The sequence below is a fragment of the Lathamus discolor genome, chromosome 4 (assembly GCF_037157495.1).
Source record: "Lathamus discolor isolate bLatDis1 chromosome 4, bLatDis1.hap1, whole genome shotgun sequence".
NCBI lineage: Eukaryota > Metazoa > Chordata > Aves > Psittaciformes > Psittacidae > Lathamus > Lathamus discolor.
Window position 1 is genome coordinate 116,885,740 of NC_088887.1, and position 24,951 is coordinate 116,910,690.

Genomic DNA, 24,951 nt, shown 5'->3' on the forward strand with positions numbered 1-24,951 from the left:
AGCTACAGCTGGCTCTTAGAGAGATGAGGGTATTTCCACTCCTTCTGCTTGACAAGCTCACTTGTGGAATACTTCACTGGTTTCTTTGTTTCATACACACACATAGAAGACAGTGGAAAAGCAAGAAGGTCCAGAGCCAGCGGGTGGACAGCCAGCCCCTCTTTCTGCGTAACACCAGTTTTCAGAGCCTGGACACTCTGCTATGAACTCCTCCCCGTGAGACTGAGTCATCATCAGCCAGCAATAAGAAAAGGATAAAATTAGCTCAGCTATTAGTAGAAATGTTTGGCTAATAAATAAAACAGTGGGACATTTTTGTTTAACAGTGGATGCAACCATAGACAGAGGTATGTCCTGGCTGCTCGCCTACATGTAAATACTGCATGGCTAAAATTATTTGCTTTGTCCAATCTCAATTAAAGTCAACTCAGTGGAAACAAGAGAGCTTCCATGGAGCTAAGCGTGTGCCTAAGACTGTGGGGCCAGGAAGCATGAGCTGTGTGTGTCTCAGGGCGTCACTGTTTCCTCCAGCACCCTCCTCCCCATGTCCCCGAGTGCCTTTTGGTTGACATCATGTCTCACGTTGAAAGAGTTCTGGGATCTCAGTGGAGAGCCCTGCATGGGGAAGCAGACACTGTAAACACAACATACATTCAAGTACAGCATGCTGGACCTGCAGCACTGGTCCGGCTCGTTTCATGACACCACAGTCTGCAGTGTGTGATGGAGGTCATCACTGCCCTGGGCAGGATCTGGATCAGGTCCTTACCCTGTACCTTTCCTTGCAGTGAATTCTTGCTGACTCCCAGGATTTTCCCTCCATTGTGAACAGATCACAAGGTCTCTCCCATGCTGCAGAGCAGGAGCTCACACCAACTAAATCCACCCAGCACTGAAGGCACAACAGGAGACAACAGCCATGGGCATGGAGCTGGGAAGCAGGAAGTTGGTTAGAGTGCAGTGGGAGGTGGTAGGGAAGAGGTTAAGGACCAGGATAACTCTGTGAACACAGAGAAGCAGCAGCACAAGGTTTTTACTGATCCATGGCAGCAGGGAGGGTGTGACAGTGCTTAACAGCACAGGGCGGCCTCACTGGAAAGCAGACCCCGCTGACTCACTGCCTGAGTCACAGCCTTACCCGGCCTCTGTTCTTTTCCCAATCAAGGAAACAGCACTTCCCACAAGCTTCTTTTAAGGCTACCGTTTGGATGCTGAGCATTCCTGCACCAAGCCTCCACTCTCAACAATCCCCTGTTGAGCCCTTCCATGTCTGTAACCCGGCAGGAGGCATGATCCTTCAAAGCACATGATGTCCTGAGGGAAGAAATGTGCTGCAGCCTTTCCAAAGCAGAAATGGGATTTACTGCTGGTCGGACCCGGATGGCAAAAGGCAGGCTTCTACAGGAAGGGAGGCAAGGGGAAAATTCATGCTGGGAGATTTCCATTCTGGCACTGAACCTCTGCCCTGCTGGGGGATAATGCTCATGGTCACAGTACCACGATGCTTTGAAAGAGGAGACCGCATGCCCTGATGCTGGATTTTAAGGTTGGGCAGAAGATAGCTCCAGAGGCTACAGTGAGAGACCCAAAAAATCAGGAAATTAAAATTGCCTCAACTAAATTCCCATCTGGATTCAGAAACAATCAGTGGAAAGCAACAATTAAGAGCAATGTTAAAGATGGAAGAAAGGGGAACCAGATAACAGAGTATGCATGAGAAGCGTTAAATAACAGAAAACCACAGGAAATGGGGAAAAAATCTCTGCATTGGCAAGGCTAAGAGGGAGTTTTTAAAGTCCATGAGGAACATAAGCAAACTTCATAATGCTATAAGGCCAAGAAGTAGAAGAGACATTAACAAGGTTCCAAACATGCATCAGATTTTTAGACGTTTCTGTTCTTTCAGGAGGTGATGACTTCTGCAGTCTTGCAGTAATCTCAGAGAAGGGCCAGCACTTAGCAGAGACCTGCCTCTGAGAGCACTGAGATAACCAAAGAATGTCGGTCTCCCGGTGTGATCCACAAGCAGATGTAAAGTTGCACTGAGAATATGTACAGGTACCATAAGAATCTGGGACAGTAACTAAGCAGCCATGCCAGTGACACCAGCAAAGCATTTCTTTTCCAGACAGATGCCTTTAACACAGTCAGACATGTTTATTTGTCTCAGCTCAAAGACTACATGGAATTCTTTAACCTGGAAAGCAACAACCCTGAGGATTCGGGAGTCACCACCGACACACACTGGACTCAAGCACCTAGGGTAGTGGCGTGGGTAAAAAGGCCAGTGTGATCCTCAGATAGATAAACAACCCTGTAGAAAGCTGGGGGAGGAAAGTGATTTTATCTCTTTAGTTCCTGTTAGTGGAGCTGATGTTAAAATTGTTCATACGGTTTTGATGTTATAGATTGGATAGAGAACAAGAAGCAACCTGGTCTAGCAGAAGGTGTCCCTGCTCGTGGCAGAGGGGTGGAACTGGATGATCTTTGAGGTCCCTTCCAATCTAAACCATTCCATGATTCTATGAAAAAGACTTCAAATAATTGATAGGGGGAAGGAGACAATTCTAAGAGACTAGAAGAGCCCAGCCTGCTTACCTTATCCAAAGGCAGTTGCAAGACTAGACTACAAATTATAAATACTTGGAGAGAAAACAGGCTTTTAAAATTACCAGAGAAAGGCACAACAGGTACACATGGCTGGGAATAAAGCCAACTGAAATTAAAACTAAGGTGCAGTTCTAAACTGTGAGGATAATTAATCACTGGAAGAAATGATCAAGGGAAGTGGTGACTTGTCCTGCATTTCATGTTTTCCATGCAGTACGTAATATCTCTCTGAGGGCTTCCACAGCAGAGGAATAACTGAGGGTGCACCCTCGGTGTCAATTACTGTGTGCAAAGAGATCCAAGGCTTAGCATACCACAGGAAAGAAGACACCTTCAGCCTTGAGATGCTTTGTAATTAGAGCAGCCATGGAACAGGGAAGACCTAGGTTTTGCTATTGATTCTTTAGGTTATCTGATCACATTTTAATGCATAAACATGGAATCCAGGAATTTCCACTTGCCACCTGTACCACTGAACTCAACTGGTGCTCCCTTCTACATACATGCTCTCTTTCTCAATGAATCTTTAATTCCTTCCCTTACAATCAACTAGTCAGCTTCAAAAAACACAGGGAGAACATCCCTAAATATCAAAGCAGCCTAGAGCTGCCGGACTGATGGGGCATATTCTCCATATGCGGGGTCAGCTCTGCTTGGGAAACAGCTATAGGATGTGCACCGGAGGGGCTGAGAGGTTGACAGTGATATCCACAAGTGCTGGACATGCACTGAGAATAATTATTGCATGAAAGCTTTCTAAGCACTTGAGGTGGGAGATATACCTATTATGCCATGGTGAAAGCTTGATGCTGAACTTCCTACTCCTAAACTAAGTCCAGACAAGTTCAAAACTGGGCAAAACTCTGCATGTTTAGAGGTCTTAAGACCCAAAAGTTGTGAACCTGTGAAGGCTGGGCTCCTCTACAACAAGACTAAGGTCAGATATTCAAGAGTCTGGACTCAGGCACCTCTGTACCACCAACATCCTTCTTGAGTGCCCAAGTCTCCTAAGGAAACCAAACCCTTGAGCATAAACCACATCTGTAGCTATTTGTACTGCACATTGATACACACAAGTTGGGGTAAAGGGAAGCACCTTGGGGTTGTGGGGAACATTTCTGGCCAAAGACATTAACCCATGTCTTTACTATGGCTTAAGAAGAATTGTCATATCTGTTCAGAGCAGAAACTGTGCCAGTTTTTTGGCTCTCATCTTTAGTTAATCCTCCACACAGGAAACGCTTGCCATTAACTCAAACCCAAGAGCAGGAGAACTCTCTTCAGTTCTTGAAGTCTTTAATCAAGATAAAGATAAAGGTGGATAAAGAACTGGCTGGATGGCCGCACAAAAAGAGTTGTGGTCAATGGCTCGATGTCCGGCTGGAGACCAGTAACAAGTGGTGTCCCTCAGGGATCGGTGTTGGGACCGGTCTTGTTTAACATCTTCATCGCTGACATGGACAGTGGGGTTGAGTGCGCCCTCAGCAAGTTTGCCGATGACACCAAGCTGTGTGGTCCGGTTGATACGCTGGAGGGAAGGGATGCCATCCAGAGGGACCTTGACACGCTTGTAAGGTGGGCTGATGCCAATCTTATCAAGTTCAACCACGACAAGTGGAAGGTCCTACACCTGGGTCGGAGCAATCCCAGGCACAGCTACAGACTGGGCAAAGAAGAGATTCAGAGCGGCCCTGAAGAGAAGGACTTGGGGGTGCTGGTCGATGAGAAAATGAACATGGGCCGGCAGTGTGCGCTCGCAGCCCAGAAAGCCAACCGTATCCTGGGCTGCATCAAAAGGAGCGTGACCAGCAGGTCAAAGGAGGTGATCCTGCCCCTCTACTCTGCTCTTGTGAGACCTCACCTGGAGCATTGTGTGCAGTTCTGGTGTCCTCAACATAAAAAGGACATGGAACTGCTGGAACAAGTCCAGAGGAGGCCACGAGGATGATCAGGGGACTGGAGCACCTTCTGTATGAAGACAGGCTGAGGAAGTTCGGGCTGTTCAGCCTGGAGAAGAGAAGGCTGTGTGGGGACCTAATAGCAGCCTTCCAGTATCTGAAGGGGGCCTATAGGGATGCTGGGAAGGGACTCTTCATTAGGGACTGTAGTGACAGGACGAGGGGTAACGGGTTCAAACTTACACAGGGGAAGTTTAGATTGGATATAAGGAAGAAGTTCTTTACTGTAAGGGTGGTGAGGCACTGGTAAGGGTTGCCCAGGAAGGTTGGCTCCATCTCTGGCAGTGTTCAAGGCCAGGTTGGACAGAGCCTTGGGTGACATGGTTTAGTGTGAGGTGTCCCTGCCCATGGCAGGGGGGTTGGAACTAGATGATCTTGAGGTCCTTTCCAACCCTAACTATTCTATGATTCTAAGACCTGATCCCTTCTGCTACACTGATATTACAACTAAACAGTAGGCACCACCTTCAGAACAGGTTACTGAGCAAATCACAGCATTCTGCTGCACCACGACAGTCAAATTAGCAGAACAGCTCCTCCTGGTTTCAAGCCTACAGGTTTATAACACCCACCATCACAGGACACTGCGCTGATTTCAGTTGCTGTCATCTGTAGCCCAGTACTGGATTGCCGAGCTCTCACTGGAAAACCAGGCCCCTCTGTGAGTCTAAATTGCCTGTAGTGACAGAAACCCATTTCACATGGTGCAGGCTGAAGCTTGCAGATAAGGGAATGCAGTACCAGGGATACATAGTTACTGACAGGAGTTGCTCTCGGGAAAGGACACAGTAATTATTGCTAATGTTTACCTGACTTCCGAGTGAAGCTCAACATTTATGACAAGTTGCTTTAAATAGCCGGTTTCTTTGTATACCACTTCTTCCAGGTGCTTTCCTTGCTGGCTCGCTGACCCGAAGGGTGTAACTTAACACTGCTGCTGCAGCTCTCTGGATAGCAGCATCTTTGAGGACCTCTCGTGGGCTCTCCCCTAAACTGCATGCTGGGTGAAGAGAGCCCAGGAAAAGGTTTCCGTGTTAACTTGTAAACGCATCAAAGAGCCTTTTACTTCACATGCCTTCGTGTGGATTCGCTTTATAACAAAGTGCGTCTAAAAGCAATATAAAACACAAGGGAGCTGCATCTTAAGAGGGCGAATCTAACCCCTGAGTGATGCTCATTCAAGCTTTGGCTTCTTTACAGAATTAACAGTGAATATAGACCCTGTAAAGTTCTTTGTAAGGGGACGGAAAGGAAAGAATGTGCTACTGGGCTTAGGCTGACGTTGCTAATACATGTTGCTAGTAATGTGAGGTATTCCCTTCTCCGTCTGCCATTGTTCCTATCTTTCCCCATCATCCCTACAAGACATTGGCACAGGTTGCCCAGAGAAGCTGTGGCTGCCCCATCCCTGGCGGTCTTCAAGGCCAGGTTGGATGGGGCTTGGAGCAACCTGGTTTAGCGGAAGGTGTCCCTGCCCATGGCAGGGGTTGGAACTGGGTGAGTTTTAAGGTCCCTTCCAACCCAGACCAGTCTGGGATTCTATGAGGAAGAGAGAGGAGAAAGAGGAGAAAGAAAGAGCAGAAGGCTGCCATTGCTCCCCAAGCAGCACCACCGCCCCAAGCGCCCGCTTCCGCCTCGGTAGCCATCATGGCGGACACGCTCGCCTCCCTCAGGTGGCAGTCCCGCCAGCCCTCTCTATGGTAAGTCCTCCTCCGGCGGCGGCTTCCGTCACGTTATGCGTAGTCCCCGCGCGGTGCATTGTGGGTGCTTGGCGGAATGATGGTGGTGGCGTAGGGCCTGGCTAACGCGAGGTGGGAGAAGGTCGCTGTGTGAGTATCTGGGCGGGCGGGAGAAGGGCAGGGTCCCTGAAGGGAAACAGGGCGGCTTCGGGGCACGGGGCGCTGGGGGGCTGCGACACGGTCGCGGGGCTGAGGCAGGACAGGGCCCCTGGGCGGGCGAGGGGCAGCGTTTCTGAGGAGAGCCGGGAGGGTGGCGGGGTCGGTTAAGGGGTGGAGGGGCCGCCGGCGGGCACTGGCTCTCGGCCCGGACTGCCCGTGAAGGCGGTCCGGAGGGTCTGGCTGCGGGCAGTTCAGCCGCAGGCGGTCCGGAGGGTCTGGCTGCGGGCAGTTCAGCCGCAGGCGGTCCGGAGGGTCTGGCTGTGGGCAGTTCAGCTGCAGGCCGAGCCCTGGCACTGTCTCTCGGGTGTTAACCCCGGCGTGACCGGTCCTGTCTCAGTGTAGCGCCGTTCAGGATTCTGCAGGGCTGCGTTTCTGCAACCCAAGAGGCTGTGTGACGGTCCCTGAGTGGTTTCAAGTCGAGTTTAGGTCCTTTAAAGCCGAGCCGAATACAAATTGACTTAAGAAAAGCAAGGACAGTTTCCGGAATATTTCTTAATGCTTCATGCAGTTATGCAGCCACATTGGATGTGGCTCTGCACCTGAATTCATGAATCCCCAGGTTGCGTCTAATTAGCAGAGATAATTCTGAGAGCAAGTGGCTTTCTTGGATCACGGGGCTGCAGAGCTGAAGTGTCTTGCTGAGCCCAGCTGACTTGGACCGTGCCACTGAAAGACGTCAGTGAGCCAAGGCTGGGCACTGTCTCATTAACTTCAGTCGTAGTAACTGTTCTATGGGTTGTCATTTTGAGCAACAAATAATTTTATCGTTTTAACACTGAAATCGTGTTTTGTGATCTCATTGAAAGTGAAAAAAATAACCAGCAATGCAAGCAGAGCATTAATAACTTTTCTTATTTGTGTATCACAAAAGCGTATGAAGCAAGAGCATGTTTTCTTTGCTTTTTAACGTTCTTTAGTATGTTCTTTTGTCATACATGCGTACATCTGCAGATGTGTCTCTCTTGTGTCTTATCTTACAATCATAGAATAGTTAGGGTGGGAAAGGACCTCAAGATCACCTAGTTCCAACCCCCCTGCCATGGGCAGGGACACCTCACACTAAACCATCCCACCCAAGGCTTCATCCAACCTGGCCTTGAACACTGCCAGGGATGGAGCGCTCACAACCTCCCTGGGCAACCCATTCCAGTGCCTCACCACCCTTACAGTAAAGAATTTCCTCCTTATATCCAATCTAAACTTCCCCTGTTTAAGTTTTAACCTGTTACCCCTTGTCCTGTCACTACAGTCCCTGATGAAGAGTCCCTCCCCAGCATCCCTATAGGCCCCCTTCAGGTACTGGAAGACTGCTATGAGGTCTCCACACAGCCTTCTCTTCTCCAGGCTGAACAGCCCCAACTTTCTCAGCCCGTCTTCATATGGAGGTGCTTCGGTCCCCTGATCATCCTTGTGGCCTCCTCTGGACTTGTTGCAACAGTTCCATGTCCTTTTTGTGTTGAGGATACCAGGACTGCACACAATACTCCAGGTGAGGTCTCACAAGAGCAGAGTAGAGGGTCAGATCTCCAGCCGGACATTGAGCCATTGATCACAACTCTTTGTGTGCAGCCATCCAGCCAGTTCTTTATCCACCGAGTGGTCCATCCATCAAATTGATGTCTCTCCAATTTAGAGACAAGGATGTCGTGTGGGACAGTGTCAAACGCATTGCACAAGTCCAGGTAGATGACATCAACTGCTTTACCCTTGTCCACCAGTTCTGTAGCCCCATCATAGAAGGCCACCAAATTGGTCAGGCAGGATTTGCCCTTAGTGAAGCCATGCTGGCTGTCACCAAGCACCTTGTTGTTTTTCATGTGCCTTAGCATGCCTTCCAGGAAAATGTGCTCCAAGATTTTGCCAGGCACAGAGGTGAGACTGACTGGTCTGTAATTCCCCGAGTCTTCCATTTTCCCCTTCTTGAAAATGGGGGTTATATTTCCCTTTTCCAGTCTTCGGGAACTTCACCTGACTGCCATGATTTTTCACATATGATGGCCAGTGGCTTAGCAACTTCATTCGCCAGCTCCTTCAGGACCTGCGGATGGATTTCATCAGGTCCCATGGACTTGTGCATCTTCAGTCTGTGGCTAATGGATGTGTGTGTCTTGGTGAAGCAGGAACGAATATAGTTTCAGATTGTAGATTTAAGACGGCACTGGTTCATCATGTTGAGTTTTTTGGCATTGGTTAAACATCTTAAAACCCTCATCTTAACATCTTAAACATCTTAAAACCGAGGCCCCCAGTGACATGGTTCAGTGGTGGTCTTGGCAGTCCTGAGGTAATGGTTGGACTTGATCTTAACGGTCTTTTCCAACCTAGTTGATTCTATGGTTCTTGGCACAGTGGTTTGGGACTGCAGGGTCCCCAGCTCTTGAATGCAGTGCATGCTGATGGGCTGTCTGTGTGGCTGAGGCTGATGGAGTCTGTTTCAGTCCTTTGCCACGCAAGAATTGATAGTAACAATTTTGGCTAGTGAATTTTTTAGGATGTGCTGGTGGTATGTGAGTTCCTGCAGGTTCTGTGTGAGCACTGGTGAAAACTTCTGTGTTTGTCTGAGCATTTTTAATTGCACTTGGCTTACCAAAGGGTAAAGCTTTGTGCTACCAGGGAGACATTGACACCAGCCCTGCAGAAGGTTTTGCTGGCCAGCTGGAGCTCTGTGCATTTAACTCCCGAAAGACTGTGCTGCAGCACTAGTGAGAGTACTGTGCCTGGAACTACATAGCTGAACAAGTTCTGGAGCATTCAAGTTGCATGATCTTCATCAGTATTTAGTTATCAACACCATCCTTGGTATGCTGTGCTATGTGTCAGCCTGCATTTCTTATTATGATACCTAGATATGGTTTGGGGAATAAATTAGGAGTCATTCCCAGGAGCCTGTTATTTTTGGCCATCATATTTCAGGAGGGGAAAGAGTTTAGTTACAAGACTGTACTGCTGTCTTAAGGACAGGAGACCAGCTCCTGGACAGTTCTATTTACTTTACTGACATAGCTTCATACTCTAGTTAAGAGTCTGTGTATCATCTTTCAAGCATGTTGGGAAAGACTTTGAAAATCTGCATAGATTCTGTCAATTCTATCAATAAAAAGCTCCTTAAATTTCAAGGATCGTGAGCCAAGTGATAGCTGGTATTCTGTAGTGGGACTTGTTATAACTTCAGTAGTTCCAGTAACAGAGTAGCTCCCAGGGGAAGTCTTTCACCGTATGTTGTAGTAACACCTGGTTTTATCCCTTCATTCTGTAGTAGTTAAAATGACGACAGCAGCAAGGCCAACATTTGAACCTGCAAGAGGAGGAAGAGGAAAAGGTGAAGGAGACTTAAGTCAGCTATCCAAACAGTATTCCAGCAGAGACCTTCCTTCTCATACTAAAATCAAATACAGGTTAGTATTGGGTTTTTTAGTCTTACAGCAAAACAGGCTGGGAATTTTCACAGTAGATGTTGATGTGCTTGAACAGACACTGGAAACTGTGTGGCAGTGTTGAGTGAGTGGGCTGAAAGTGTAAGTCTTAAAAGCAGACTTAGGAGAGGTTTAATTTTAGTGGTATTTATTACTGCTTATGGACATGGTGTTAGAAAAAGGTGAGCTTTGGATACCGAGCATTTTGAGCAGTGGAGTAGAAGAAAGTTGTCATTGGGACTGAGCCACAGAGGGCTCAATGGGCAAGATGGGATAAGAGGAGCAAAGTTGAGCGTATCTTTAAAGTAGGGTAAAGCCACATCATGTATTTGGCATTGACCACTGGGGAAGAGCATTAGGAGGAGACAGGGAAATCACGGAATAACACTTGGGCAATGGCACATATTGGAAGAGCTGATGTTAAACACAGCAGGTGCTGGGAGAGGAAATGGATTTAATCAGTGAGAAAGATAATGGGATACTAGGAATATTTTCCTCTATTTGAAATGCCTAATGAATCTTTGTTATCCTTTCGAAAGATTAAGTGAAAACTGGAGTCATTGTGATATGATGCCTAGAATTTAAATCGTGTCAGCCTAAAAATGTTCTTTTTATCTAACTGATGTTACTCTTGTCAGTGAAATTACTGCAAAGGTTTTATGTTTGTACTTTTTTGTCCAGATATTTACCCTTTCACCTCTTCCCTCCTGCCCCTTTGGTTTTTGGGAACATGTATGGATAAGGGAGTTGGAGTGGTTTGAAGAATACCAAAATCAGCAGCACAAAAAGTGCTCTCACATGCATTTTGTTGTTATGGGAAACATTGCTGTGGGTTTGCTTCTTTAAACAAAAGTGGGGTTGGGGCATGGGTCTGTTGTTTGAATGAAGTGTGTGGGGACAAACATGTACAGGAATATACAATGTATGTTTCAACAAGTATCTTCCTGTGTGTGAGAGAGATGGAGGGGCCATTAAGTGTCTTCTGGTCTTTCTTGCAAATACCTCATACAAAGTGGTCTTTGTTAAATTGCCAGGACTGCACCATTGCAAGAGAAGTTCAGTGTTTTAGTCCCACTCAAGTTCAGAGTTTAGGGGATTTTTCACCTGTATCAGGGATTCCAAGTCCAGGTTTTTAATTACACAAGCAAATTAAATACTTCATCATAAAGACAGGCTGTGCACACTATTTATTTATAATGGCTCATGCCTGTGTTTCTTCCAGGCACTCTTATTTCCAGCACTGAGTTCACAGAAAGGTGAAAGGAATTGCTGCTTGCTTTTATTCATTAGTTCTTTTCAAGATTTCCACAGAAAATTCAGTGCTCTCTAGGTGGAACTTTGTGTGACTCAAATATAAATAGTCTGTTGCTTTTGGCCAGTGTTTATTATAGAAAAGGGGGAGAAACACGTATTTGCAATATGTTTCACCAAAGCTAGTGTTTTGCCTGTTCTCCTAGCTCTTGTTTTTAATGGTCATGGGAGATTATCTGTCTCTCAGAGGGGAAAAGTTTATGAAAGGTATGTTCTAGTCTTGGTCTTATATGTAAGCTTTAAAGACTGGGCTTGCAGCAGCAACTTTGATAAAACAGTGAGGGAAGTTGACCATGATTCTCATGGATGTCTCCTTGGACTGCTGGGGAACAGAAGATTTAGCCATAGCTACAAAAGGTAGATGTGGTTGTCCTGCGTTTGTAGGAATTTATGTAGGGTCTTTCAACTTGAGAGCCACTGGAAGCATCATGTGTATGTGGTGTGGCATGTCTTGTGTGTAATGCATACAGAAAAGAAGACTGATGAAGAGAGAATAAACAAACATGTTTGCACGGTACCCAATTCTTACTTTGTACATACCTGTTCGCCCAAGGATTTATTGGTCTCCATGAAAAAATTGCTCCCAGCTGCAGACTGTCAACTTCAGCTTTTCTCTCCCCTCTCTTGTTGTTGTAGACAGGCCACTCAGGATGCTCCTGAGGAGGTGCGTAACCGGGATTTCAGAAGGGAGCTGGAGGAGAGAGAACGCGTTGCTGCTAGAGAGAAGAACAGAGACAGACAAACCAGAGGTAAAAACAAAGAAACAAGCATCCTAATATCTTTTTGTGGCATTGCTCTTCCACAAAACTTGGTAAGAAGTTTGCAGGCTGCAGACAGCATGTCATGAGAGTAGAATTTGGTGTACTGGTCTGATAGTTCAGAGCTGTTGACCTGAAAGGGAATGTCCACTGGCTTTCCTGCTGGCTTCGTGCTATCAGAAATCCAGGCCAGCAGCAGGAGAGCACAGGCCTTCCTGCAGGCTAGCTGATACAGTGTGAGTGTAATGAATTGGCAACAAGTCTGAACAGCTAATAGAGGGCTCTTTTCTGTGCTTGGACAAGTGAGACAGGAAGGAGAGGGGGAATGACTCATCTTCTAGTGTTCAGCACTAGTGTAACAATAAATCTGTTTTTGAAGTGTGGAACTCTGTTCAGATAAGGTGAAATGATAATTAAAATGAAAACCTGAGGGGTTTGTTTTGATAAATACTCATTTTTAGTATTAAGCTTGACAGAATTTACGTACTTCAGGTTTAGGTGTGGTGGGATTGTGGGGCTTTCAAATTCACAGATGAAAACAGATGTGGTTTGGACCATACTAGCCAACAGTAATCCTCAATGGGAACCTTCCAATTGGATATGTAGAATAAGGATATTTGTGCACAGGTTTTTCTTCTGCTGTTCTTTCTTTGTGAAATAATAACTTCAGAAAACTTCTAGAGGCCTAGATGGAAGTTTGGGCATGTTTCTGCTTCCCTTGAGCAGAGGCAGGGAGGAATTGGGCATGGTGTTAAGATTAAGAAGTGAGGAAGAAGTAAGTGTAAGCTTGTATCTCTTACTCTAAAGCAAGACAGTCTGTGAAGATTTTTGCTTTCTGACATTTGATTCTGTTAAATGAAGTGACTTTGTAATTTTTTGTTGTTTTTTAAATCTTATGCCATAGAACACACAACATCATCATCTTCTGTGTCTAAGAAGCCTCGGCTAGACCAGATTCCAGCAGCAAATCTTGATGCAGATGATCCCCTTACTGATGTATGTATCTTTTTTGTGTCTTCTTTCCTTTTTTATTGTCTTGCATTCAGGATTTGCTGTTAATAGAAATGTATTTTTAAGTTTGCTGAAGATTTAAGACAGATTCCAACAGATCTTCATTGTAGGATTACTTTACTTTGGTGGAAGTCCAGAGTGGTTTGGAGGATTCTGGTCCATAGTCTAATGGTATTCTTGGAAAGGACACAAAAATTAGGGAACTGAAAATACCACTTGAAGTATGGGGAATGGGAGGCTTTTTACATTTCAGTCAACTACTGGTTTAGTTAGAATTCCCCAAAGGTAGAACTGTTGAGATACACTAACTGTCTTCATGGGCAGTGGATTCTTGCTCCTGGCTCCTCTCCTTATGCTGATGTCTAGAAGTTAGGTTTGAGGTTTGACAGTGCAAGGTTTTTTTAATCCTCTTATATTTGGTCCCAGCAATATTGGACAGGATATTCAGGCACACTATTATAATGACTTAAATTACAATGATTGGAGAGTGATTTGGGACAGCCATGCTCTAGAATCCATTAGCTACTTAGTATTTGAATTATAAAAGCTCTAACTGCAGTCATCCAAAAAGCACAAACATGTTTTTGTTTTGACTTTAGTGTACAAGAGCAAATAAACCATTTGTATTGTGTTTGCTGCTGCTACAAGGACCCAAGTACTTCAGAAATCAGCCATTAGCAAATTGCAACCTTAAATGGGCAGACTGAGGCTATTTCTATTTAATGAAATGAACAAGCAGCTTCTTGTTCCCATTTATTGTTGTTAGGAAGATGATGAAGATGAGGAGTTGGAAGACAGCGATGATGATGACACTGCAGCTCTTCTGGCTGAACTGGAAAAAATCAAGAAAGAACGAGCTGAGGAACAGGCTCGAAAGGTAAAATCTCACACATTAAAGAGCATCTGCTTTTTGCAAATTGGTGTTTGTTACAACTGGTGTGCCTTAAATACTTGGGATGAGTGAGAACTGATAAATGAAGTAAGTGTCCTTCAAAACTCTTCTCAGATATAATGAATTTGTTCTTCTATCTAGTAATTGGTGTCAAGATTACTTTTTTCTTTAATGGACATCCTGTGGTTAGAGATTGTTTCCCCATGAATGGAATCAAACCCTATGCTATTGGCTCCCGCACCTCCTTGGTGTAAGAGAAATTGTTGGGATGGAGTGCATAAGCAAAATCTCTGATTGTTGAATGGACTTCTAGGGACTGTTTGTGAGTATAGTCTGTGTTGCCAAGGTGATCAGGATTTAGGATGAACTGTACTAGCTCTAACATTGTATTACAGCAGAGTTTAGAGCCCAGGTGTTTCATCTGCAGTACTGAAATGCTCTGCCTCTGGTGGTGCAGCAGAAGTGGTGGGTATGTGCAGGATTCCCTCTTCCACTTTTAGTAGACACTTTCTGAGTAGGGCTTAAATAGTTTTAGTGCTTTTGAAAAATGTTGCCTGCTTCAGTTGGAGTAGTTTTGTATGTTTGGAACAGGCTGCCTAGGGCAGTGGTGGAATCACCATCCCTGGAAGTGTTCAGAAACCATGTAGATGAGGCCCTTAGTGACATGGTTTAGTGGTGGCCTTGCGAGTCCTGAGGTAGTGATTGGACTTGATGATATTAAAAGTCCTTTCCAACCTAGTTGATTCTACAATTCTATGATCAGTGTGAAAAAACAAAACAAAAACTCCAAAGCAAGCAAACACACCCCTCACATCCCCCAGACAAGCCACCTGTCATGTGTGTATAGGGTAATCTGAGATGTTTTTCAGAGCATGCTAAATAAACATATTAAATGTTGATCAAGAGGCTCATCAAAGGGTACTGTAACAACTTTGATGTCTCTGAACTATTTGTAACCTTTCCTCTGGATTAACACACAAACTTTTATCGTTTAATGGTTTTGAAGAATGCTCTCCAGAAGAGTGAGCTGTCAGTGAGCCAGTGAGCTAGGGCATAGCATCTAGCAGCAACTAGGGAAAGCCAGCAGAGAATAATGTTTTAGCTGCTGTAGGCAGCAGTGGAGGGCTTGCTTACTCCAGGCTAATACAGAAATCTACCTTTAGATTCAGCTGGGCCAGCAAAACCAGTGAGCTCTTTTCAGAGTTTGAAGTAGTTTTGGAATGAAGTACTTTGGAAGGGTAAAAGCTCCTGTACTGTGCTGCTTCGGTGCAGAAATGTTGCTGCAGAAGGCTGTTGATAACTCGATTCTCCATCTGGCTTGTGAGGGGTCTTTTACATTGGAGTGTGTCTGAAAGCATCTCTCATCTCTATACTGAGGCATTTGAAATACATCACATAGTAATTAAACTGTATTCTGCAAGAATAACATTGTGAAAATGACTGAAAAACACTGGCAACAGTTATTCCAGGTGTTCCTGTGTGAACTGTACAAACTTACAGATTAAGGGTAGCAATGTCTAGGAAAGACCTCTACTTTAGCTGTTCTGAACAATGCATAAAATGCGACCGGTAAGGGTTTTTACTTTGCCTGGTAGTTGTAATTGCACATCTGGATTAAAGAGCATAACTTGTCACATTTCACTATAGAAAACTTGCATAATAAGAATGGCAATAAATTGCAGCGCAAACCAAGTGCACGCTTCTCTGTTCCTGTGGAGAACGCAGGAATGTTACCATCTCTAAGGATGTTTTGTCACTAGAGGGTGCTAAAAGCTATGAAGTATTTAGGGTAGCACTTGGTTTGTTTTGCTGTCTCTTAGCTGGTCTTGTTTTTTACCTTCATGGATGTTCTCCTTCCCCCAGATGCAGGGTTTATCATGTCCATGTGTTGTCTGTGTGCATACTGAATACACACACACTTACCTGAAACTAATGTTTGTTTCTTCCTAAAAAAATTGCGTCAGTTATTTACTTGCAGTAGTGCATACTATTGTACACTCATTGTATGTTCTGTTCATCCTGAGACTGGTTGTTGGCACATAGGCTCTCTTAAAAATTGACATCTTCAGTAAATAGTGATTGCTCTGCAGGTACTTGGGATTTTATTTTCTTGTGGGGTTTTTGAGAGTAGGAAACTAAGTCAGTGTTGTTGGCAAAAGTAAAAACCAAGGTGGGGTACAGTCTTGGAAGGAGTCTTTAGAAGCACAGGTCTCCTTAGGAGCAATCATGTATATATGTTGGCTTTAGTGGTGAAGTCTGCTTAGATTATGCCTTGTTTTCCATGGTTTTGAAATAAAGTGTTACTGTCAAAGTATTTTGTAGCCATCCTATAGAAATCCTTTTTCCCTTCAGATGTGGGGTTTTTTTCATGTTGTTTATGTTTGCAAACCATAATTTAAACCCAGTTTTGTAAGTAACCCTATGTTAGTCATGCAGCTGACTTTAGGATAACATCTCATGTAAAGTCTTAATTGTGTAGTTGCTGTTAGTCCTAATGCATGTACAGGGATGGTTTATATGCTGAAACTCTGCTGCCCATAGTAGACAGAGTGGGACAGCAAAGGTAAACTGCAGGGTGAGTGCCTGTTCACTCATCATTCTCAAATCTCTTTGTTATACAGATAGATTAACATGTCTCTGCATCTTCTTGGAACACACCAGGGTTGTAACAAGATACAGTGGGTAAAATATAGTAATATATCCCAAGTTTGTGTAAAATGCAGGTTTTTCCCTTATAGTTATTTTGATTTATTAAAATGCTGGCCCAGTAATTTCTGAGACTTCTTATAAAGTAAGCTGTAGCTTTGTTAACTGTTTTCCATCATCACTTTGGTGTCCATTATTTAAGTTGCCATGAAAGGAAGACTCCTTTTCAAATGCATCTCTGGTGAGACAGCAGTTAAAAGATGAGAAACTGCTTTTTTTCAGCTCATCATGCCCTCTGTTAATTTCCCTTCTGTGGTAATGCCAATTTCCATAAAAATCCTCTAACCTAATTTTGACAAGGATTAGAATTAATGTCTAACTTCCTTCATGCTGATAACTTCCCTGTAATCTGTGTCACAAATAGTTTGTCAACCAAATAAGCAAGTCCTGTCAAGGCTTGTTAACATCTCAAAATGCTTAAATTCCATTGAATTCTGTAGAAACATTAAATGCTACACATGTTTTTAAAACCTGATTGAGTTGGGGAGTCTTCCTGACTTTTCTCCAGCTCTCCACAGTTTTAATCTCTCAGGTTGTTTCTAGTAGACACTAAGCTGACCAGAACATTTTAGAGGTGAAAGCCATTTCTGTCCCAGTTCTGAGTCTGTCTAAAACTCTACAAGCAGAGGTCTGCTGTGTGTGTGTGGGAAGTATCCATGGATGGGTTTCATGGATAACATTTCAGTATATTCCAAATCCAGCATTACAGTGCTCTTGATTTTCAGTTTTTGAGCACTTCCTTAAAAGGTAAATGTAAATAATTAAAACCAAACCTCAAACCAGTGAGCAGCTGAATGTGCAGTTCAGCAAAGCTGTTTTAACATCCAGTCATTTTATGCTTATCTGAGAACAGACTGAAAGTTGTTGGCTTGGGTTTAACAGTTTTATTTCAGTAAGTGTTTATCAATCACAGAACCATAGAATAGTTAGGGTTGGAAAAGACCTTAAGATCATCCAGTTCCAACCCCCCTGCCATGGGCAGAGACACTTCACACTAGAAATGTCATCCAAGGCTCTGTCCAGCCTGGCCTTGAACACTGCCAGGGAGGGGGCATTTATCACTTCTTTGGGCAGTCTGTTCCAGTGCCTCACCACCCTCTATAACTGAATACATCACTTTACCAATGGCCAAAACAGGTCTTAGCTGTGTCCTGTGTTTTAGCCGTGTCACGGACTTCACACAAAAAATTAGAAGATGAATCTTGATAGACATTAGCCCTTTCACTTAAATTTTAAGGGTCTCAATGATTAAAATTGATGATGAAAAAAAAAACTTGGTAAAGAGGCAAAAGCATGTATGCAAAAAGAGGCAAAAGCAGAATATGTTTCTTCATTAACTGTTAGAGACGTGCTCACAATACTTTTTCTTTCCAAGATCTGACGATAATGTCCCCTCCCATGTGAGCAAAATGACAACAAATCTGTATATAGACACCACAGTTGGGATTACTCTGTGCTCTTGAGGTTTCAATCAGTTATGTGAATCGCTGTATGACATCGTTAGGAATTTGCATTGGATTAAATAACTGGGATGAAGCTTGCTTCATTCCCTGCTGCTAAAGGCAGTACTGTCATAGTTTGTCATTCGCAAATTAGCATTTAAATAAGGTTGTGTGATTATTATTTTTTTTTCAGCCTTCAATGACGTGGGTATTTCAGCTTTTCATTCAGCTACTTCACATCCCTAAAAACCAAGTTGGAGAACTATAACACAACAGAGCCATTTCAGGAATTTCAGCACTTTCTGTAAAAGTAATCTTGCTCCGTGCTAAGGGTAGGAGCTATACTAAAAAAAAAATAACCATGGTAACAGTAATGTTTCTTTTTCCTTTGTGGTCAGAAACAAATATGCCAAGGGACTGTTATTCTTACAGCAAGATAAAGAATAATTGTTTAGTTAAGGTTAATACAGTTTTGTCCTCCTTTTTTCTTCCCCCAGCTGTGATGCCACATGGTGAGTTCAGTTGTACAATGACGCTTGCTGTGAGATCCATTCACAGGGCAGCGTCTCCATCTGCTTTCTTGGGGTATGGGACTCTTTGCCCGTCCAGTCTCATTCCCCGCACCATAATACTATTCTTCTGTGGCCTCTGCCTCTAGCAGGGTGGTTACAACATGGTTGCCATCCAGTTCATCTCTTTAGGTAGTTGGTGCAACATGCTGCCCGGCACAGCCCGGCTGTCTGTAAGGAAGGAATCATCTAGAGCACGATTTTTGTGAACATGGCTTAGGAAGAGAGTTGGTTACCTCTTCCTGAACAGACAGGCAAAGAGGCATTACTTTAGAAAGGATGAAGTGAATACAATATGATTTTTCCCCTTAGGCTTTTCTTGTGTTGTGGGTTTGTTGTAGCCATAGTGTTTCAGCTTAATAAGCCTTTGTTCCACCACACAAAAGAACAGTGTAGGCTTTGGAGCAACCAGAGCCTCTTATTCTGTGAACAGCTGCACTTGATGGTGCCTCAGAGGTGTGAAGCTCAGACAGCTATGAAGGTTATGTCTGGTCTGTTAGATTTGATACAACCCATGCTCCACTGCCTGGAGCTTTCAGCAGGACGGGCAGTGGAAGATTTATGTGGAAAGTTGTGGAACATAATGAAAACCTCTTTTGGCTGGAGATGAGGGATTCTGCAGTTCTGGCCAAAATGCGTTACTTAGCTTAAGTATAAATGTCAGTTTTACACCACCCCTCATATTTCCTTCATGTCATGCCTCTAAGACACAAAACTTAGTAAATTACCTTGTCTAAAATCTTGGATACCTTCTTTGGGAGTTTTTAGTGAAGCCAAATAATACAAAAAATCTTCAAGACTAATCTTTAGAATTGGTCTTCTTCCTAAAACTTGTAGCAAATACGTTGAAATGTCATCCAACCTGGAACAGCTCCATCATAGAGTGGTTTGGGTTGGAGGGGACCTTAAAGATCCTCTAGTTCCAGCCTCCCTGCCATGGGCAGGGATTTTGAATGCCTGAATTCCACAGATGCATTATCATGTGTGCCGGGTCTTTGTTATGTGCCTAAACCTGGCGCTGCCTTACTCAACAGAGCTGTTCCCTGTTTGCTTTCAGACTTTCATCTGTTGATCTTTAATGACAAAGATAAACTTATGCAGTTTGTTACTACTTCTGCTTGTTCTGCCTCTGAGTGTCTGAAAGACAACAGAGTTCTGGTTTTGAGTAGAGCTGAGAAGCAGCAAAGGATCACACCAAGTGCCAGGGGCTCTGCAGGATCTCGTACTGTGAATATGGAAAATCAGTGTTTGAAAATAAGACTGATGGATATTTTCTGTACCTGTTGTCACTATGCAAGAACATTTGACAGCTTCTGCTTGCATTATGTTCATAATCGGGTTTAGTAATGTAATAGGTGCAAAAGTAAAATGTAATAATTTGAAATTCCCAAGATTGCCCCTACCTCTTCTTTTAATTATAGTGGTTTTTGCTGTCCTCCAGTCCTCTGGAATTGTGGTTAACTTGAGTCAGTGGAGCTTTTTGGTAGCAGTTAGCAGTATTGGACAGAACTTAGTTGAACTTGAAGTGCCAGGTTGTTCGGGTCGATGTGCAGGTTCCATATCCCAGCTTCCATGGTGGTGCAGGGGAGGTGCAGTCAGTAGAGCCTGGAGCATGGTTGGTGTCCTGTGTGTGTGTACTTCAGTGTGAACAGAAAAGCCACCTTGACTCCTTACTGTGCTCTCTAGATCTCTCTGAACCATATTATATAGATCTCCCTAAGATGTGAGCTCAGCTGCCTACAAACAGATGCAGATGTCTACTTGTAGGTGTCTTAATCTGGAGCTAAATTGTACTCTTAGTCTTATACTACTTGTAGTGTAATGCTTCTTAAACTTGTTATTTCAGTTTTGATTTCCCTTTTTTGTGCTGTTTTTTTTTTTTTCCTTTCTGTCACCACATTTCATCACTTCAGTTTGGTAATGCTTTTTTTTTTTTGTTACCAGAAAGTGAACTATGTCAGGCTAATTGAGCCTGAAGGATATTGCATGGGTTATGTAAAGCAGATAAAAGAGGGACTAGTTTGGGAGCAGCAGGAGAATGACTTGGGGGTGTTGGTTGATGGAAGGCTGGACATGACCTGGCAGTGTGTGCTCGCAGCCCAGAAACTATGTCCTGGGCTGCATCAGGAGTGTGACCAGTAGGACGAGGGAAGGGATTCTGCCTCTACTCTGCTCTTGTGGCAATCCCCTACAGTGCTGCATCCAGCTTTGGGGCCCCCAACACAAGAGGGATACGGAGCTGTTGAAGTGAGTCCAGGGGAGGCCACAAAGATGATCAGGGGGCTGGGGCACCTCTGCTGTGGAGACAGGCTATGAGCTGCGCTTGTTCAGCCTAGATAAGAGAAAGCTCCAGGGAAGCCCTACAGCAGCCTTCTAGTAACTAAAGGTGCCTGCAAGAAATCTGGAAAGGGACTTTTGACAAGGGCCTGTAGCAATAGGACAGGGCAGAATGGCTCTAAAATGAAAGAGGGTAGACTGAGATTAGACATTAGGAAAAAAATTCTTCCCTGAGGGTGCTGAGGCGCTGGCACAGGGTGCCCAGAGAAGCTGTGGCTGCCCCATCCCTGGCAGTGTTCAAGGCCAGGTTGGACAGGGCTTGGAGCGACCTGGTCTAGTGGAAGGTGTCCTTGCCTGTGGCAGGGGTTGTAACTGGATGAGCTTTAAGATTCCTTCCAGCCCAAAGCAGTCTATAATAAACTGCAGTTTTGCATTTTCAAGCATAGCTTTAAATCCAACATTTGCATTCCAGCTTCAGTTGTTACTACCACCCCAGTAAATAAGCAAATATATAATACTACCATCCTACTGGCAATTAATTGCAGCTGGTTCTACATTGTATTTGTGTAGGTGTTTTTTCATAACTAAAACTCAGGTAGGCTTTAAAAGGTAAAATCTGTACCAGTGGCCAGGCATCCTCTATGCATGGTATTCTTACGTATATTAATGTGGTATTGTTCATAAGAGAGTTGGAATAGAGTTGGGGTGATAGGAATATTTCACATACCTGATCAGTCCAATTGAAAAACGTCATAGATTGTAGATAGCTTTAGTAATATATCACTTGGTATTGATTAAATGTTTGATGCTGGAGAGCTCTGGCTCGCATCAGTGTTCAAGTTTACACTTAAACCTTGTAACCACTTTCATCAAGAAACACGTTTCCTCTTTTGGGATCCCCTCAGCCATGGATTTTGTGTTGTTTTGGGGAAAAGAAACCTCAACACAACTTTGTGATCTCTTTGTCTTTCATTTATATAATTTCTTGTAAGCCGTGGTTTTAGTTTCCAACAGTGCTAATGAGGCGTCAGTGTATTTTTTAACTAGAATGTCTTCAGACCACACTTAAGCATATAGGAAGTGGGAGACCTAGTTAGTCATCTGAACTTATTCTGGTACTTTCATCAACGAGTAGCCCTTGGAGTGTATTTGAAAGCTTGTGGAAAGATGCATCGATGTAAAATGAATATTACACATTCATTTTGATCTCTTTGAACATTTAATTCACTAAATATATTAATACAGCTTGGAAGTGTGGGCAGTGAAATGTACTTTGTGTTGCCTGTAGTGCATTGCTCCGCTTAGGCTTGAGTTACGTGCTTTTGGTAATACGAGGAGATGAAAATTATTCTGTTCCTTAATATTGGAACTCTTAAATAGTCTTATGACTTCCACTGCTCAGTGTCACCTTAGATTTCTCAGTGTTCTTTTTAATTGATCCCTAGGGAAGTTGTAGTTGTAAAACCCAAGCGGATTGCTGAAGATAAAGAAGTTTCAGTATCCTGTAAAGTTTCTGCTACCTAATGACTACTGTATAATGTACTTTCTTTTCTCATGAGGATAAAGAAAAGCTTTTAATCTGTATACAGTTTTTAATATAATAAATATGTAAATGGTAAAGCTGGAATTGAACTGAATGTTTGATGGAACATCAGAGGTAAGCAGAGCAGATAGGAATGTTGCTAGATCAACACTTCATTAGCCATGTTAAGCTCTTTAGGGTATCTCTGCTTCTGTCCTTAATTTTACTCGTATGTAAGTGTCAAATGCCCTGAGACGTCTCAGTTAGGAATTAAAGCTCTGTCTGTGTGAGTGTTCATGGCTAAATAATGTTTCTTTCTACCAACTAGACGAGAAGAGTGGCTTAGAAAAGTAATACATCAATTTCTGGTTCACAGGAACAAGAGCAAAAGGCTGAAGAAGAAAGAATTCGGATGGAGAACATCCTGAGTGGTAACCCACTGTTGAACCTTACAGGCCCAGCACAGCCTCAAGCAAACTTCAAAGTGAAGAGGAGGTACTGTGCACCCTGTACTGTGACACCCATCCCCTTGCTCCCTCTTGATACTCCGAGTCAGACAACGTTATCACTGCTGTTGGATTTTATTTCCTTCTGCAGACCTTGTCACAGCAGTGTAATACAGGGTCAGGATACTGATGCATGTGGTGATTGTCTTCTGCATTTCTCTGAACAAATCGTCCTGCTCCTGTTGTTTAAAACAGAGGGAAAGAGAGATTGAGAATTGTGTTTGCCTGACATTGTGCAGGCAAACAGGACTAAAGTAATGGGACCAGAGTTCCCAAAATAATTTGATGTTGTGCTTCCCTTTAAAATCTGTCTGCTTTGGGAGCTTTTATGTATTTCTTGTAGGGTAACTAGAATTAGTGATTGGCAGTCATTTTCGCAATACAGCTCTCGTTTCCAGATATTCCAATGACTGTTGTGTTTATCAAAAATAGGGCCATTAGATTAAAGGGGTTTTTTTCTGCTCTGCTCAGATGGTCTTTATTTTCTGTAAGATCAAATAACCTTTAATCTGATACTCCTCTCACTTCTAACTCAAGAGCATGTAGGAAATGGCTTGGGTTAGAAAAATGGACCTTTTCTATTTTTTCTTTAAGATCTAATCCTAGTGACTACTTGTTCTATGTACATATAAATAGGAGGGCCAAGCTTCATTTACGTATTTCTGTAAGTTGCACCTCATCTTCATACAAGCTTACTGAAGTTCCAAACTTTCCTTTTCAGATGGGATGATGATGTTGTCTTCAAGAATTGTGCCAAGGGTTTGGATGAATCCAAAAAGGACAAAAGATTCGTGAATGATACTCTGCGATCAGAATTCCACAAAAAATTCATGGAAAAATACATCAAGTAGTACAGTTTTATGTGCAGTAGTGCTGAAGGACTCGGAAGGTCATGGGTGTTCACTCCCTTTCCCCCAGAATTCAAGGCCGAATACTTGGTCATGAATTCTCATATGCTTTTCCAAGATCATCATCAGCTTCATAATTCATGATTGCTGTGTATTGAGTTTTTATTCCTGCAGTATGTCTTCCTTTTCAGTTCTAATTAAATCAGTTTGTGTTTCATGAATGTTTTTCTGTTCACATGCTTTTTACTGTTCACATTACTTTTTGCTAGCTGCCAGGTCAATGGTAGAGAAAAGCTGGTTTGCAATAAGTACTGTCAATTGCTTAAGCTGCTTTTGTAGTGATGCTGGTTTGTAACTTATGCTACTTATGTAAACATCAGTAATATCAAAGATGGGGAGTGACTGAGTATGATAAGCAGTGTGAACCAAAGAGAGCTATACTTCCTGCAGCAAATTGGACTTCCTCTGAATAGCTTCTTAGAAACTTAGTTAATAATCTTCCTTTTTAGTTACTTTTACTCTCAACCAAGTTCCAGTTTGTTGGGGGTAGCTCCAGGTTTTTAGCAGTCCTGCTTTCTGGACTTTCCTGGCTCAGCACTTGTGGAGCAGCACCAGGTAATGCTCGGGGGAGGCTTGAGCAGGGGATGCTCTGTGGAACCATTGCAGTTTTCCTCCTTAACTGACCCCTGCAGTGCTGGGTCCCTCAGCCACAGCCATGTGGCTGCATGGTTCAGTGTGGTCCATTACTAAGCACTGTTAGAAACTTGCGAGTGCTTTTATTAAAGGAGTGATCTCCTCAAGATACCCAAGTAGACTTTGTTTGCTTCTTTAATGTCCATTTTAACACTTAATAAGACAGTATAAAATATGAATGAAAAATTGAATGAAAATATGAATGAAAATCTTGGTTGTAAAGGGATTTTTTGTTTCTTCTTTTCTGTCATCTTGGTTGCATTTGAAATCATGGCCAAGTGATGCACTGGGTATGAATCTAATGTTTGCAAAATGTGGTAGTTTCCTATCTACCCAGAAGGCTGCAGCAGCAGAACTCAGATGTGTTTGTGTAAAATTCTTGCCCTTTTCCTTGCCTATGTTAATGCTCAGTCTTGTTCATCCTCACAGACACCATTTCATAGTAATATTATTAGTTTCAAGTTCTTAACTTGAAAATATATCTGGTTTTCTTTTAAAGAGAGTTAATGTAGAGCACAGTGTTTGGTTTTTTTGTTT

The 24,951-nt window shown here is 43.4% G+C and overlaps 1 protein-coding gene across 3 annotated transcripts; it reads left to right on the forward strand.

Moving 5' to 3' along the window:
• The first annotated feature begins 6,307 nt into the window (after positions 1–6,307).
• Positions 6,308–23,942, forward strand: CWC15 (CWC15 spliceosome associated protein homolog). Of its 3 annotated transcripts, XM_065678739.1 has the most exons (8): positions 6,326–6,397; positions 7,811–7,955; positions 9,723–9,861; positions 11,827–11,939; positions 12,853–12,944; positions 13,726–13,836; positions 22,744–22,862; positions 23,595–23,942. In XM_065678739.1, exons 3-8 carry the CDS (start codon positions 9,731–9,733, stop codon positions 23,722–23,724), a joined length of 696 nt encoding a protein of 231 aa, XP_065534811.1. In that variant the 5' UTR covers positions 6,326–6,397; positions 7,811–7,955; positions 9,723–9,730; the 3' UTR covers positions 23,725–23,942. The 3 variants fall into 3 exon arrangements, with proteins under 3 accessions (XP_065534810.1, XP_065534811.1, XP_065534812.1); XM_065678738.1 differs by lacking the exon at positions 7,811–7,955 and having other exon boundaries at positions 6,308–6,397; XM_065678740.1 differs by lacking the exon at positions 7,811–7,955 and having other exon boundaries at positions 6,330–6,379.
• Positions 23,943–24,951: the final 1,009 nt, after the last annotated feature.